Source organism: Bemisia tabaci, chromosome 1 (assembly GCF_918797505.1).
Source record: "Bemisia tabaci chromosome 1, PGI_BMITA_v3".
NCBI classification, from domain to species: domain Eukaryota; kingdom Metazoa; phylum Arthropoda; class Insecta; order Hemiptera; family Aleyrodidae; genus Bemisia; species Bemisia tabaci.
The window spans coordinates 81,661,752-81,676,927 of record NC_092793.1 but is presented as its reverse complement, the minus strand read 5'-3'; the positions used below and the strand labels follow the sequence as shown (position 1 = coordinate 81,676,927).

The following is a 15,176-nucleotide window of genomic DNA, read 5'->3' as shown; positions in this document are numbered from 1 at the left end:
GGGGTCTTCCCATTTGAAAATTAAAAGTTGGGGGCCGTTGCCCCCCAAGGGGGGCCCCCCTGAAAATTTTAGGGGGGACAAAAAGTAGCTCCCTTTGACCTAGGAATATCCCCCAAGTTTCAAATCTTTACCTCAATTAGGTAAAAAGTTAGAGGGGGTGGAAGGGACTTTTGGATCACCCTGTATGCACAACCCATCGGAATTGAATCATCGATCGTCTTTGAAGACCATTTTAGCGCCAAAAACACAAAAATTGATTTTATTTTCGAAGAGCTCGACAGAATATTTTCATTTTAGGCTTAAATGACTGTGTATGCATCCTACTTCAAGATCCCGAAGGAATTTTGAGTGGGCAACACGATTTCATTTACCTCCCTCTGAAACGAACCGTGCCTGTAAATCGATCCTTTTCCATAGATTTAAATGGCATAACAATCGATACATCGCAAAGCACGCCACGCCACTGCTCCGAAACGTATTCTACACCATTTCACAGGGTGACTGATTTTTGATCAGAAGTCAGGCAAAACTGAACCTTAAAAATTGAAGAAATGGGTCACTAAACCATAAAAGAATTTTGACTTGCAAATACGTCTTCCTGCAGGTAGATGACGATGGTACGATACGATGCGCACAATAAAAACGCATATGCAGTTCACAAAGCGCAACTTATCCGCAAATTTAAAACGCCTCGGTTTCGCGCCGAACCGAAAAATTTCATCCGTCACCAATCAGAAGAGAGCACCCGTCAAATGTTTTTCTACTCTCCGCATACGAAAACAAAAGGAAAGTCAAAACTGTTTCTCGAGAATCAAAGAATCGAATCTCATTCGTGTTATCTGCAGTAACCAAGCAACAAGTACTCTTGCCTGAAAATGATGCATCCTGATGTATGATTGTTGATTATACTCTTTCAATAATTTAAGAGAAATATTGAAAGCTGAACGTTTGCCTCGTTTTCTATTAAGACTCCGCGAAACATAAGAGGAAACCGCGACTCGCGAAATGCAGTCAGACCGATTCCGCTCAGAACTGTTTGAGTGATATTTTCTTTTAATGAGAGTTGAACGCACTGACAATTGCACAGACGGGTGTCATAAAGTAATTGTGTGAATGGGCTCGAGTAATTGATATTACAGGTATTAGTGAAACTGCTCTCAAATGCGGAACAAGAGATGTACTGTACTCTGGGTGATTAAGACAAGGACATTTCAATTCTTTAATTGGTTCATTTCTAACATTTTTGACAGGCCTTTGTCCTATTCATCAGTGGCGTGGCGTGAATTGCGATGTATCGATTGTTATGCCATTTAAACCTATGGTAAAGAATCGATTATTAAGGTGTTCGCTGCGAACACCCTGTTTATCGATCCTTTTCCATAGGTTTAAATGGCGGATCAATGGATATATCGCAAAGCACGCCACGCCACTGCCATTCATCCAGAAACTATCATGACACCTACTCGTTGAAGGGGGATCCACCAGCACTCTAGTCAACAAAGAAAATTTTAATATCTTAGCCGATATGTAGCGCTTTTTGATTTCAACAACCTCTAGAACTCTAGTATACTAGTGGCAATTCGTTCAAATAGCGCACCTGCTCAACAAAAAGATGGTGGAGAGGGGCTTAACAATCCTAACATATTTAGAATAGAGTCATCTGCGATACCTTTTTTTTAGTGCTTCTGATGTCGAAGCAAGGAAGTGGATGATCGTTTTTCTATAATTTATTTTTTTAGCCGTTGTGTATTTTTTTCAACATTGATAGTTGAAATTTTGGTGAGCGAGTTTTTTCATCTCAACGGTGCCCATCTTCTTCGGGGAACTTAAAAACGCGCTTACATAGAAATCAGCTGAGCGCTCCTGTGTCACGAACGTATCAGAGCTTTCCCGCTTGTTATTTCTCGTGTTCAGAGGTCCTTGCAGAAAAATTATTATCATTATTTTACTATTATTTTTTTTTTTTAAAAATAACAATTTGTGCTATCGATACCAACTGACTTGAACCATATGTATTAGATGGCCTTGAATTCTGAGCAAGAACGGACATGGAAACCTAGTCGCTTCTCAAGTGCTTCCAATTAGACAAAACTAGCTCACCTCTAGAAATAATCCAAGATTAATCTAGGCTCTCAAACGTGCACTTGGTTGCACGCGACGTATCTGACTTAATTGAACTTAAGTGTCACCTCAGCAAAAAATGAAAAGAGTCAGGTTATCGAAATCGGTTGAAATCTCAGAAAATCAATACTTACACAACTAGGATAAATTTAGCTCTCAATGAACATAAATCTGCTTTGGCGACAAAGTTCCCCTACTTGACTAAATTTTCATTCCCAGCGCGCGCTCATTTCTCTCCAGATCGACTTGTTCCAAACTCGTGTCAGTCAAGTAGACGCTACGAGTGCTCGGCCTCTATCTTTATTAGAGCTCTGTCGCTTTGGCCCCTAGTTTCCTTCTAGAGGGACCATGATCCATACTCCCGTCCCAAGGAACAAGACCGTATCAACATCCGAGATGCGCCAAATTTCCCACCATAAAAAATGTATTCACGACGACATTCATGCACATTTCTCCTTGAAATTTTCACATATTTTACATCAAACGTTAAACATTATTACAACAATACACTAAAGCTCGAAACTCGTCGAGCAGAACATGGCGCCAGCTCTCCCATTTACATTACGACTTTATGTACTCTATGAGTAGATATGAAGTGCTTTCATTCGTAGATCCTCGAAAATCCTCGAATTCCAAGGAACTGACTCCAGTACTTAAAGGTACTTGCAATCCCTGTCCTTAGTTTCTCTGGCAGCTCAAATTTTAACCCCCCCCCCCCCCCCCCATAAAATGTAAATTCAGGGAAAACGCCAGCTGAAGTTTGTACGTTCTCTTATCTTTATTTCTTTCCTAAACCTACAGTGTCTACAGGAAAAAAAGAAGAAAAAATCGCACAATGCTTAACATGCCGCAAAAAAGCACCAAGCATAAAAACTATATCAAGCCGCACACATAGCAAGGATAGTCTCTCAAGCCTTCTTGCAGTCAAGAGTGTAACAGCTCCGCGATCAGTTTATCATCGATCATTTTTATCCGTCGCAAGAGCGTTCGCCCCGCCAACACGGGCCTTTGGAACGTGAAACTTTCATTAGTGCCAGTCTCATAAACTCGGTTGATATAACAAATGAATCGGGAGTAATGCATACATCTTGAGCCTCCTATCTCTCGCCTATCCCCCCCCCCCCCCCCCGACCTCCGTCATCTCGAGTGCTTTATCTCAATCTGAATACAATTATATAATCTCGCACCTACTCACTATTCATTACGAAAATCCTTCCATAAAGTGAAATTTACTCCGGGCGTCTGTTATCATTCTTATCACCTGCGCGGCGGGAGGGGGAAGGGGATTTTGGCAGCGTTCGAGAATTTCAGCGCTACTCCGCGGCGAACCTAACCTAAGCCCCGAAGCGCGAGCGGGATGGTCACCTCACGCTTCATTACTGATGGAGTGCTTTTTTCTTTGTTTACCGTCTCCCCCGTTTATTTTTAATTTTTCCCCCAATTCATGGCAATTATTAGAACATTTATTCTGCGGCGTAATAATTGGCGCCGCTTCATGCTGTCGCGCGAGCTTTACATGAGCTCACCCGGTACCTGTTGATTGATGATGATGCCGCGTTCGTGTATACAGCGTCGTAATTTTTCAGAGAGTTCGTCGTCTCCCGCACGAAGGAACGTAACTCTATTCCAAGGTTGCCAAATTGACTCAAACAATTAATTTATTTTACAAAAATGTACGTAAGCAATTTGAGTCCAAAATATCTCTGTTTTTGGCTTGGAATCTAGAGAAAAATCAGGGAAATTTCCAGTCAGAAATGCTCAAAATTCTCGTGGTTAATAGGCAATCTGTGAGGGGAAATTCGGCAACATTGGAATGGAGTTACGTTCTTTCGTCCGGGAGACAACGAGTTACACGGTTTTCTTAAGAGAAAAGGGCTTCTTTGCCGCGGATAAACGGCAACGCGGGCGCGGACGAAGATCATGAGATTGGCCATTGGTCAATGAGTGACCTGCGACGGCCACCAATCACCGTCACCTCTCACCGGTAGCCGCGCGTCAAAGGGATTTAAATAAAAATATTGGCGGCCGGCCAGCCCGAGTTGGGTTCGGCTGTCTCCACACATGCATGCACAGCCGATCGAAAAATTATCTCAGCAATGTGGTTTAATCACGTTAGCGTTGCCGTTGCGTAATAGATCACAAGGCAGGGTCTCCACTATTATGTGTTCTCTCATCGAAATGTCAATTAGAAAGCTCACGCACTAAAAATGAGCATCTACAAGGCGGGGTATTTACGTCTTTTCTGTCTTTAAATTGAAATATCCCGCTCGGCAGGAAACCCGAATCTACTCGATCAAAAAGCGAATTGGACGTATTTATGCTGGAAGGAACTATGCGGGAATGGAAAGATAGGGTGTGCTCGTGGAAGCTAGATAAGGAACAGTGTAAAAGTGGATATACATTGAAAAAAAATTCTCGGCGTTTTTACCAAGGTCCGTTGGTACCTTCACCATCTCACTTTTTTTTTATCAATTATTGGTAATTTTACCAAGACAGACTGGTAAGCTTACCTACAAAACCGGTATTTTTACTATTTTTTTCAGGTAAGAATACCACTTTTATTGGTAATCAATTCCCGGTAACTTTGCCATTTTATCTCGGTAATTCTACCACAGTCGATAAAAAATATTGGCTTTTTTACCAAGGTCCAGTAAAGTTACCGAGAAAGTTTAATAATTTTACCGAGATTTCTCGGTAAAATTACCAATTCCATAAATGGTAATTTTACCAAGAAAAAACTGGGATCAAATAGAACTCTGAATTCTTGGTAATTTTACCCTTTTCTTAGTAAATAACCGAGATTTTTTTTTCAGTGTAGTTCCTTTTGAGAAAATGGAAAAGCGGGATTTTCTATCAAATCAGAAGGGACTGAGCGCTAACTCGTGAGCCGTGGACATGTGACAAGAGCCTTGTGGACGGGGCTCACGAGTTAAAGACGAGCGAGAGCGAAAACGGGGGCGGCTTCGTTGCCGCTGACGTCACTGGCGCTTTTAACGTCCCACTCATTCTTATGATCCGAGCACTAACGAGCACACCCCATCTTTCCACTTCCACATAGTTCCATTTAGCATAAATACGTCCAATGGAGATGTTGCATGTGTGAGGGATTTGCGATTTGACCATTCATTCTTATGTAAAAGTTCGCTAGAAACACGATGGTGCCACTGGTTTTCTCTGAAATCATCTCCCAAGCTCAAAAAAAGCTATCAAAGTGAGGCCAAAATGGAGGGAATATCCCGCCCTACCTGAGAGTCCACGTCTACATCAAGACAAACTCTCCATGCAAAGATAGGGAGCAAATACATTGACAGGCTGCCACCTTATTTGGGGACTCTTGAACTGAAATCACGGCAACCTTGTCAATGTATTTGCTCCCTATCTTTGCATGGAGAGTTTGTTTGATGTAGAGGTGGACTCTCAGGGTAGGGTGGGATATCCCCTCCATTTTAGCCTCAACTTGAGAGCTGTTTTTGAGCTTGGGAGTTGATTTCAGAGAAAACCAGTGGCACCATCGTGTTTCTCCGCGAACTTTTACATAAGAAACAACAGTCAAATCGCAAATCCCTCACACATGCAACATCTCCATTAAAAAATGACTACCGTATTCATTGGCGCCTACAAACCTAACAGGGATACCTCACGCATTGCGCAATGCGTGAAGTATCCCTGTTAGGTTTGTAGGCGCCAGTGCGTCGCCGCTCCGCTTTGTGTTAGGCTCTAACACTCTGTATGGACTATTCTCATTTTGATTGATGAAAAAAAATAAGTTTTAAAGGAAAATATAATGTGTGTTTTGTAAATATTAAGGTAGTCCGCATCAAACTTAATGATTTCCAAAGCACACGAATTTCTACACAATTTCTTATAGCCTTTTATAGCCAATGGCGATAAAGTGTAAAGCCCGGCGATAGGAACTATAGCCCGACTGTATACTTTTTTTATAGCTTCGTACAGCCGGCTGTATGATTTGCTCCGCTTTCTACAGCCAGCCATATGATTTTCAAATAGCCTTCTTTAGTCGGCTATAAGAACTCCTATGGTATTTTCAAAACGCAGCTCTTATCGCCAATTTTTACCAGGGCCCGAAAAATACAGAGAATTTCAGCACTTTTCAGGAGCGGTGGTTAAACATTTTAAGTTGTAACCGCCGGAATGATTGTACTGCTAAATTCTCCCCTTTTTTTTTCCCTTACAAAAGCAACTACAGTATTACAGAGAATTCGGAACCTTGAAAACACCGTGAGCCCTAAATTAATCCACCAGAATTGCTCGTAAAATATTCATCGCCCTCGACGGAATCCAATCACGAAAAGTTGGTTTACATTTTCGTCGCTCCATAAGAATGCGTGAGAGTCGACCCGGAAGAAAAGTCATTTGTTTGATTTCCAGTGGAAAGCGGTGACCACCGCTTCGATCGTCGGATGGAAATGAAAATTAATGTATAATTCTCCTGGCGTCCCTGTTTTGAAAACGATTGGTAACTTGTTGGACGGCTGGTGGTCTTTTTATCCCATCGATCCCTTTGCTCCTCGTTTTCCATCCCCGGGGACCGCGTCGCCTTTTCACTCATTTATTATGAGAGTCATCGCTTCGGAACGCCTTGTTTCCGTACGGGTCTGAAGAGTTCTCGATCACCGCGATCGCCGTCATCGAGCGTTTTTGTCCCACCGCCGAATTCCCGAACTACCCCATGGACAAAAGGCCTTGTCCACACGAGCGCAGTTCGCGGAACTCAGTTCGAGGAACTTGTTCCCGGAACAAGTTTTTAGCTGAGCTGAAACTTATTCCTCCAAAACCCGAAATTTCCCCCGTACTCCGAGCTTCTAAATTATGTTTCTTTTGATGTGAATTTGTTTGTTTTGTGTTTTTTACGTCCTTTATATGCGTCTTGACATTTATTTTTGTTACTTTGGCGGTCGTAATAATCTATTATTTTGCAATAATTGTACAGTTTTATTGAAGTTCCGGTTCCAGTTCGGGCGAACTCGTCTGGACAGCATGCCTCGTTTCAAGGAATAAGTTCCGGGAACTGAGCAAGTTCGAGGAATAAGTTCCGCGAAACTGCGCTCGTGTGGACAAGGCCAAATAAATTATTTTATGGGGGAAATAACTGATCTCACCGCGAATTCAGGGCCGCCGGCGGTCGCGAAAATCGGAAAGTCAGGGAAAGTCAAGGAAATTGCGACGACCGGGGAAAGTCAGATATTTCGTGGGAAAATTCAGAGAATTCGTGAGAGAAGTTAGAGAATTCGTGGGAAAAGTCAGAGAATTCGTGGGAAAAGTCACAAAACTCGTGGGAAGAGTCAGAGAATGTATGACCTGCCTATGTCTGGATGTTTTCCTTCCCCCAAATTTTTTCATTTATTGCTCATCATAGAGCAGGGCCGGATTTACCTATTTGCCGCCTGTGGGCCGCCCACTTCTCAATCGTTTTGAAACATCAATAAAAACCATCAAGTGAACGGCCGGAGGGAGAGAGGCTTATAAGACTCGTTTACTCGTGCTGGTCACATTTTTTGCGAAAGCCCTGTCACCACTATTAGCAAAGTTCACGGAACTTGGCGCGAAAGTCAAGTTCCGTAAACCTATCTCTGTATGGACAAGGCCCTCCATTTATAAAAAAATGAACCAAAAAATTATGAAAGAACAAACATAAATGTGGTTTAGTAAATTTTAACTTCCGCCGCCGCGCCGCGCTAAACCGCACACTGTGTTTGGCGCAATGCGTGAAGTATCCCACAGTCTTACAATTCTTACATGCGCTAAGCGTTTCAGGGCCGACCGCTGCTGCACGCACTGTGTTTGACGCAATGCGTGAAGTATTCATGCAGTCTTGTAGGCGCTATGCGTTTCCACGCTACCTGCTGCTGACCGCAGCGACCCGCACTGTCTTTGACGCAATGCGTGAAGTATTCATGTAGTCTTGTAGGCGCTATTATTTGTTACATGCCAACCGCCGCGCTGAGGGTTTCTCCTTTCTCATTCGTATCTTTTTTGTCTGAATCCGATGTTTCTCTATAGCTACATTCAAAGAAATTGCAAAATTTGCCGCCATGGGCCGCGGCCCATATGGCCACCCCCTTTATCCGGCCCTGCATTTATTGCTCATCATAGAGACTTGAATAGAAAAATGAAACCAGCGCCGAAATCGTCATGGATGGATGCAGCCGAGCGCCCATTTTAATGTTAATTTTTTACATTTTATTGGTTTTTTCTTCTTCCTATTCTTCTCTTTTGGGCTCTTTTATTAAACATTCTTGTGCTTTTTTTTTCTTTCCAGCATACAAGTTTCAAGAAAATTTGCTGAGATGTATGGTACAAATAGAAAACACATTTTTCGAATTGGGCGAATCTTGTCCGAGGGACTGTTTAATCATTTGCGACCGTGGCACCATGGATGCTTCTGCATGTAAGTCATCTTTTTCATGATTTAATCGTCATGTAGGAGAAACTTCAAAGTTAATGTAACTTACATAAATTAGCCAAAGGCCCCTCGAATTAAGCTAAGCTTGTCCTTTGATTATCAGTCAAATCAGAATCAAGCTCTTAATGTTTATCAGTGGCGTGGCTTAAATTGCGATATATCGGTTGTCATGCCATTTAAACCTATGGTAAAGAATCGATTATTAATTATAGATCCTTTTCCATAGGTTTAAATGGCGTAACAATCGACATATCGCAAAGCACGCCACGCCACTGATGTTTATGTATAAGTGTATTACTACATGTAGTAGGGTAAAAAAGGAACGATCAGTATGTGCCAATTTCATGCGTAAAATTGCTTCCCCCCTCCTCATCCTCGACATTTCTTATCGATTCTGATTGGACTTGCAGCAAGAATAAGAAATATATCTTGAGCTTCAAAAAAATATGTCCTTCGGGATGAGACATTCTTTCAGTATTTTCGCCACCTCAAGAGCTCTGCTGTAGCTGAAAGCAACAGCTCTGGTCTTGCAGATCTCGGTTTTTGAAATCAGGATGAAAATGTTCTGTCGATTTCCAAAATTCGTCTCTTTTGAAGTGGGACACCAAAAATGACGGCCCATTTTTGGTCTATACTTAATGAGCAAGGTATCATATGGGTATCTTTACCAAAGCTTTTTCGGCTTACGTCATCATTAAGGCAAAATTTTCACATCAACTCTTACACATTTCAAATTAACATCAGTATTTTATGATGGCATCATTGTTAAATACTCGGTTGAATATGAATGTGGTTCTGTCATATTTTGCTCTGATTCTGGCATAAGCTGAAATGTTTCAGTGAAGATACTCATACTCTATACTAATATATATTTGCGATACCTACTTAATGATGATTACGACATTATATGATAAAAGAAGAAAGTAAGTTACATCTGCAAAAAAAAGAAGAAAGGTTTTTAGGGCATTAAATTTTACTGTTCGAGGGCAAAACCAGCTAACAAGAAAACGAGTCCACCCTACTGATTCATAGCAACTCTCCTAGATGTTGGACCGGAAAAACCCTTGGAGAATCGAAGCAGCAAAATCTGAGGAGAAATATTCCTCCAGACTCATTTCTGATAGTTTCAAGTATACTTACTGAGAGTGTAATTGAAATTAATATGTCTACAACCATTTATACATGTCTTACTAGCTTTGTTTTCTCCCCCCTCTTGTTTAGTTGTATCAAAGGAACAATGGGAACAAATGCTCTTGTCTAATAGCTGGAAATCCAGTAGAATTAAGAGATAATCGATACAATCAAATTATTCACATGGTGTCTGCAGCTAATGGAGCAGAAGATTTTTATTCAACAGAGGTAAGTTACCCCCCTGGTTCTGAGAATAAAACCCTGAAGGAAACACCAAAGATCCAACTTCGAATGAAAATTTTCTGTAAAATTCTAATCCTCAGCACCAACTTTCTCCTGCAAAATAAATCTATTTCTTCGTCTGTTCTTTAAAAAGGTCAATTGGTTTAATGAATATATCTCTATGTATTCAGGGCTTGTGACACCGTGAATAGTGCTTATGTAAGTGAATGTTCTCTCTAAATTGTCAAGTTCTTTGATTGCTTTCAAGCTCACCAAAATGACAAATAACATCATTCTCATGTCATATGTTTGCCTGTTTATATGAAGTGCAGGTATTATAAAGTGTAGAAACTTTCATTTTTCTCATTGGAACAGTCTTAAAGTCCTGATTTTTGTTTTGAAACAACAGTCATTGAGCTGGTACATATTTTATTTTCCAAAATAAGACCCTGATAGTGTGTCATAAGTCTTTTTCTATGGTCCATTTTGTTGAAAATCAAACGAAAGCTGGTAGGTTCACAGATAATCATCTACGCTTCTCTTACTTATTACCATAATTTATCCAAAGAGGGGGGGGAAAGTACAAGAAAAAAAAGATAGGAGATGCAACATTATCTATCTTTCATTGTGAAATTTTGGAACCAGTATATTCTAAAAATATTCAAGAAAATTGGTTTTTCATTTACTATCTCTAGACCAGATTTTTTGTGTCACCTTTTTTTAGGATCATGCTTGTCGCAGTGGAGGGTGTTTGATATCGCTCGGCAATTAGATCATAGCGCAGCTTCAGCATGGTTGGTCATCCGTACTTTGATGTCATCGACAATTCCACGGACTTTGAAAACAAAATCTGTAGAATGATAGCTGTAAGTAATGAAAAAAAAAAAAAATTACGGATTTACAATCATGTACCATCTATGCTTCACCAGAATTTTTTATTTTTTCATAATGTTTGTCTGTTAAGTAACATACTTGAACATTCATTTTATCTTTTTAGGCAAAGCTAGAGTACTAGAGCGTACAAACATGTCAGTAATTTTAAGAAAAATAAAAAAAGAAGCAAAAATAATTTCTTTTTGAGAAGTTTTTTTTTATTCAAGAATTTTTTGATAGAGCTCTTAGGGCCCTAAAGGGCAATCATTCAGAGTAGTTTATCATTACAATTGATACGATCTATCGTTGTGTAAAACACGTATTTGACTTAGTTTTTGCCTAAATTTACTAATTTTTTGTGCGAGACGATCGCTCATTTATGAACATTCTTGGCCATTTTGGTTTGATATTGGAGTCTGAAGATTGGCAGTCACATTTTTCGTTTTAAAGGTTGGCTGGCCTTTTGAGACCTAGGAGCTCCATATTTCTCTCGTACTCTTCTTATATAGGCTCTCTAGGCAAAGCCTCAAAGCAGAGGGATTAAATTTGACAAAGTAAATTAAAAGGCAAAGACTCTTTTTATTAATGGCTAATTTATGAAGATGTTGATGTGGAACCCTCCCTCAAAGCAATGTGGAATTGAATTTTATGTCCTTTCTTGCAGTTTTGCATAATTTATATTAACTGTCGCAGCAATTTTTCAGTGCTGAGCATCAAACTAATTTTTTTTCTCTCTATCGTTATGTATCTTTAATTTCTTCTGTATTCAAGTCTCTGGCTCATGCTACCATATTTTCATGGGTCTTGATTTGCTCAGTTTTTTCATCAACTTAACTTCAACAGTTACGAGGGTGTCTACAAGTCCGAATTTCCGGAAGGACGGCAATAGTACGGATTTTTTAAGGGCGGTCCGGCAGTACTGAAAAAGTGTGGAAATTCTGCAAGAAGGTCCGGAATTTTTGTCATTTTCGTAGCAATTTAAGCGAGAAATTCAAATATTTGAAGTTTTTTTAATTTCGTCAATTGGAGGTACCAAATTTCTTTAGAATGTACTGAAAAAGTACCGTTAAAGTACTGATATTTTAGCCAGCGTGTTTTAGTAGACACCCTTGTTACTGTTTTCATGATAAAAAATTAGTGCAACGAATTCTTCCAGTTCTACTTTAATATTTATTCTCTTTTCCTTTCAGAGTGTTTTGTCAAAAACTGGGTATTGATACTGGTGACCGCATTACTGGTTAATGCACGGAAACGCAAATTTTTAGTCAAAGGACCACTTCCAGATGACGCTTGCTTTCCTCAATTTCAAGATTTTGATGTTGAGCATTATTATCTCCAGACAAATAAATATCCAACAAGCTCGTTTAAGAAAACGAGGGCAAAAAGGTAATGATGAAAGTTATAGGTTTTAGTCTTGATAAATTTTGTTATGCATCAAAAACAACCGTAATTGGGCCGCGTTAAACAGATGGGAACCAAGCCACATCAGCTATTGCCAATTTTAATCGGGCAATTTAATTTTTTACATGAAAACAGTTGTGCGATTTTTGTGCAAATTTCTAAGAATTTTCTCCATAATACAAAGCAAATTCCTTAAAATTTTCGAAGGAATCCGCACAAACGTCTCTCGTAAAAAATCTAATGCCCCTGTTAAATTTGGGAATAGTGATGTGGCTTGGTTCCTTTCTGTTTAACGTGGTCCAATTTTAACAGCAGATCATTAAATACATTTACTTTAAACTTGGGAGACGAAAAGTCTTTGTCCCATGAAAGGGAAAAAAAATGTGTGCTCCTTGGCAAAAGGAAAATCACAGAATGAGGTGAAGTGGATGCCACTACGCAGGGAGAAAATGTCAAACACTAAAGTTTGGTTAATACAGGAAGTAAAACACAAAATAACCCTTGCCTTCACTTGACAACTTCAAGAGAAAATGTCAGCTAGCTTTCATGAAGAAATTTAATAAAAAACGAGTGGTGAATACTAATGTCGCTATTGGAGGAATGCATTTTTTCCAGTCTCTCTATTGTTTCCTGCACTAAATTCACTGCAAACTGTACCAAAATCAACACAAAATTTGTGTTGGTCTGTGTTTCACTTTCTATATTAACCAAAAGCAACACAAGAACATAAATATTTTATCAGTGTATGAGGCCCCCGCGTCTATCTTCGTTGTGAAGAGGTAATGGTAGCTGCACAATCAAATGAAAGACAACAGACTTATTTTTTATTCTCCTCAATAGTTTGAGCAAGTTGACGATGCTAATTATCCATGAACTGCATGTTAGAAACTTTGCCCATCTGCTTTAACAGTGTTCATGTTCTATCTGGCAATCCCAGAAAATTTGCTTTTCTCTTAAAAATTCCTTCCATTTTAATACTTTCCCTCAATCCCTCCTGTTCTTCTATCTCCTCTCAAGTTCTGTTTTCTTAAATCTCCTCCTCATTTACGAAATTATGCCCCCCCTCCCCTCCCCCCTGTATGTGTATTGATCATTTGTATTGTGAAATACTTTCTGAACCATTGCCGGGAGGTGTCAATGATATATTTTTTGACATTTTGATTCAGGAAACTATCAGCTGACAAAAGTCTATTCAATAAGACTGTATGGGATTTTATCAAACCTACGCAGTCAAATTTGGGAAAATATTTACACATATGTACTGTCCATTGAGCCAACTCTTGTTTTAGGTGAAGTAATATAAAAAAAAAAAATAAAAAAAAATAAAAAAGAAAACAAAAACACACACACAAAAGAACTCTTCCAAGAGAACCAAGACGTTTGACACCTGCTAAATTTTCGAGATTTCTTGATATGATTCATGATGTGCATTTACAATCAGACTATATATATGTCAATCTAAAAAAAAAATCGGATTTGAAAAGTGCATTTTTTGGCAATTCAACATGTGCTATCATACGGAGAGGTGTTACTGTCGCTGAGTCGAAGATTCAGAGCCTCTTGTCTTGAACTGCATGCTGCGCCGTCTTATGTACTGGCCTGTGAAGACAAGAAAAGAAGAGCACGCCCTCAATCACCTGCATTTCCACTTAATAATGCTCATTACACTGCCATAAAATGCATTTTCAGACCCGATATCTATCGAAATTGGTACAACAGAAAGTTCAATTCGAGCAGCTTGAATTGCTTAAGAAGTCATAAACATCACCTTATTAAATACTCTCAAAATTAAGCCAGCGCCGAATTTCTCAGGATTCCAAGCGGTGTCCTCTCATAAATTTCAAGTAAGAAAAAAGTAATGTAATCAATGAGAAAACTAAAAATGATGATGTCTGAAAAAACTACAGAAGAGACTAACCAGTTCATCCGTGGCTTGCAAAACACTCCCTAAAGTGGGTGATTTGGAAGTGTTATGAAGGTGCCCTGAACCTTTAGTATTGTTTATTTCATTTGATTAATTTTAAATCCCCAACAATGCCTGCCCAGTTATAAGTGTATATTTTATCGTTTGGTCTTTTTCAGGTCACTGGACTTACACGCATACAATACGAAGGCCAAAAGTTCATGGCCAGGTTGTAGAATCAAAACTCAATTGACACATCGTGATTATATTAACATGTTAGCGCAAAGAGATGATTCTCCACTTTACAATTTACAAAAAACGGAGGTGCTTTATTTCATAATAACCAGTATTTTCAACTCGATATTTAATCGGGAACCGTGCCATTCCAGGTACTCCACTATTAAATCAATATTTATATCTTCTCTTTAATCTGTTGGTTTCTCTATATTATATAGTGCTGGAACGCTATTTTCTGACACAATTCACTATTTTCAACCATTTTAAAGCATATGAAGCATGTCATGGATACTAGAATTGTCCCTGGAAAGTTCATCATTGGACCGCCTGCTTTTGCTCTGACAATTCATGTCTTTATAATCTTCTGTACGCCAAAGCAAATATTAATCAGATTTATTTTGGCAATAAGCTCACTGACATAGGTCTTCCCCGTCAAAATTTTCAGAGCTCAACTGTTCTTCAAGAATTGAGTATATTGATTGTGTAAGCTCGTTGTGGCTTTGCCTGTCAGTGTCAAAAAATACACACATCGAATCCTTAGGAAATCGCCTGAATTACAAGGTTTCAAATCATCTAATTGTTCGATATTTGGCATTTCATTTTTCAATTGATTTTTAATAGTCAAAATTAAATTTTGAAGTATTTTCTCCCCATCTAAAGTACCATGACTAGTTCGCCTAAAAATCAACAAAAATACGTTTTTATTTATCTGATATTGGTGAATGTGCTCTTAACCGCGCCCAGATGATGTCAACAATGCTTCAAATGATCGTGTTTTTCTACTTATTCTCTCACTTTTGTTTACAACTTCAGTCCATTTCCCTCTGTGAATTTTCTAAATTTTTCCTGTTCAGTCTCGGTAGA

At 39.3% G+C, this 15,176-nt stretch overlaps 1 protein-coding gene across 1 annotated transcript in view; it reads left to right on the top strand.

The window, feature by feature from the left end:
- LOC109043988 (TRPL translocation defect 14) overlaps positions 1-14,504 on the top strand; it is a 51,688-nt gene extending 37,184 nt beyond the window's left edge. The window contains 11 exon segments of the mRNA XM_072296481.1: positions 8,402-8,530; positions 9,767-9,813; positions 9,815-9,904; positions 10,623-10,646; positions 10,649-10,691; positions 10,694-10,768; positions 11,964-12,001; positions 12,003-12,124; positions 12,126-12,157; positions 14,255-14,305; positions 14,308-14,504. Coding sequence (XP_072152582.1) covers positions 8,402-8,530; positions 9,767-9,813; positions 9,815-9,904; positions 10,623-10,646; positions 10,649-10,691; positions 10,694-10,768; positions 11,964-12,001; positions 12,003-12,124; positions 12,126-12,157; positions 14,255-14,305; positions 14,308-14,504 — 848 coding nt within the window.
- The last annotated feature ends 672 nt before the right edge of the window (positions 14,505-15,176 follow it).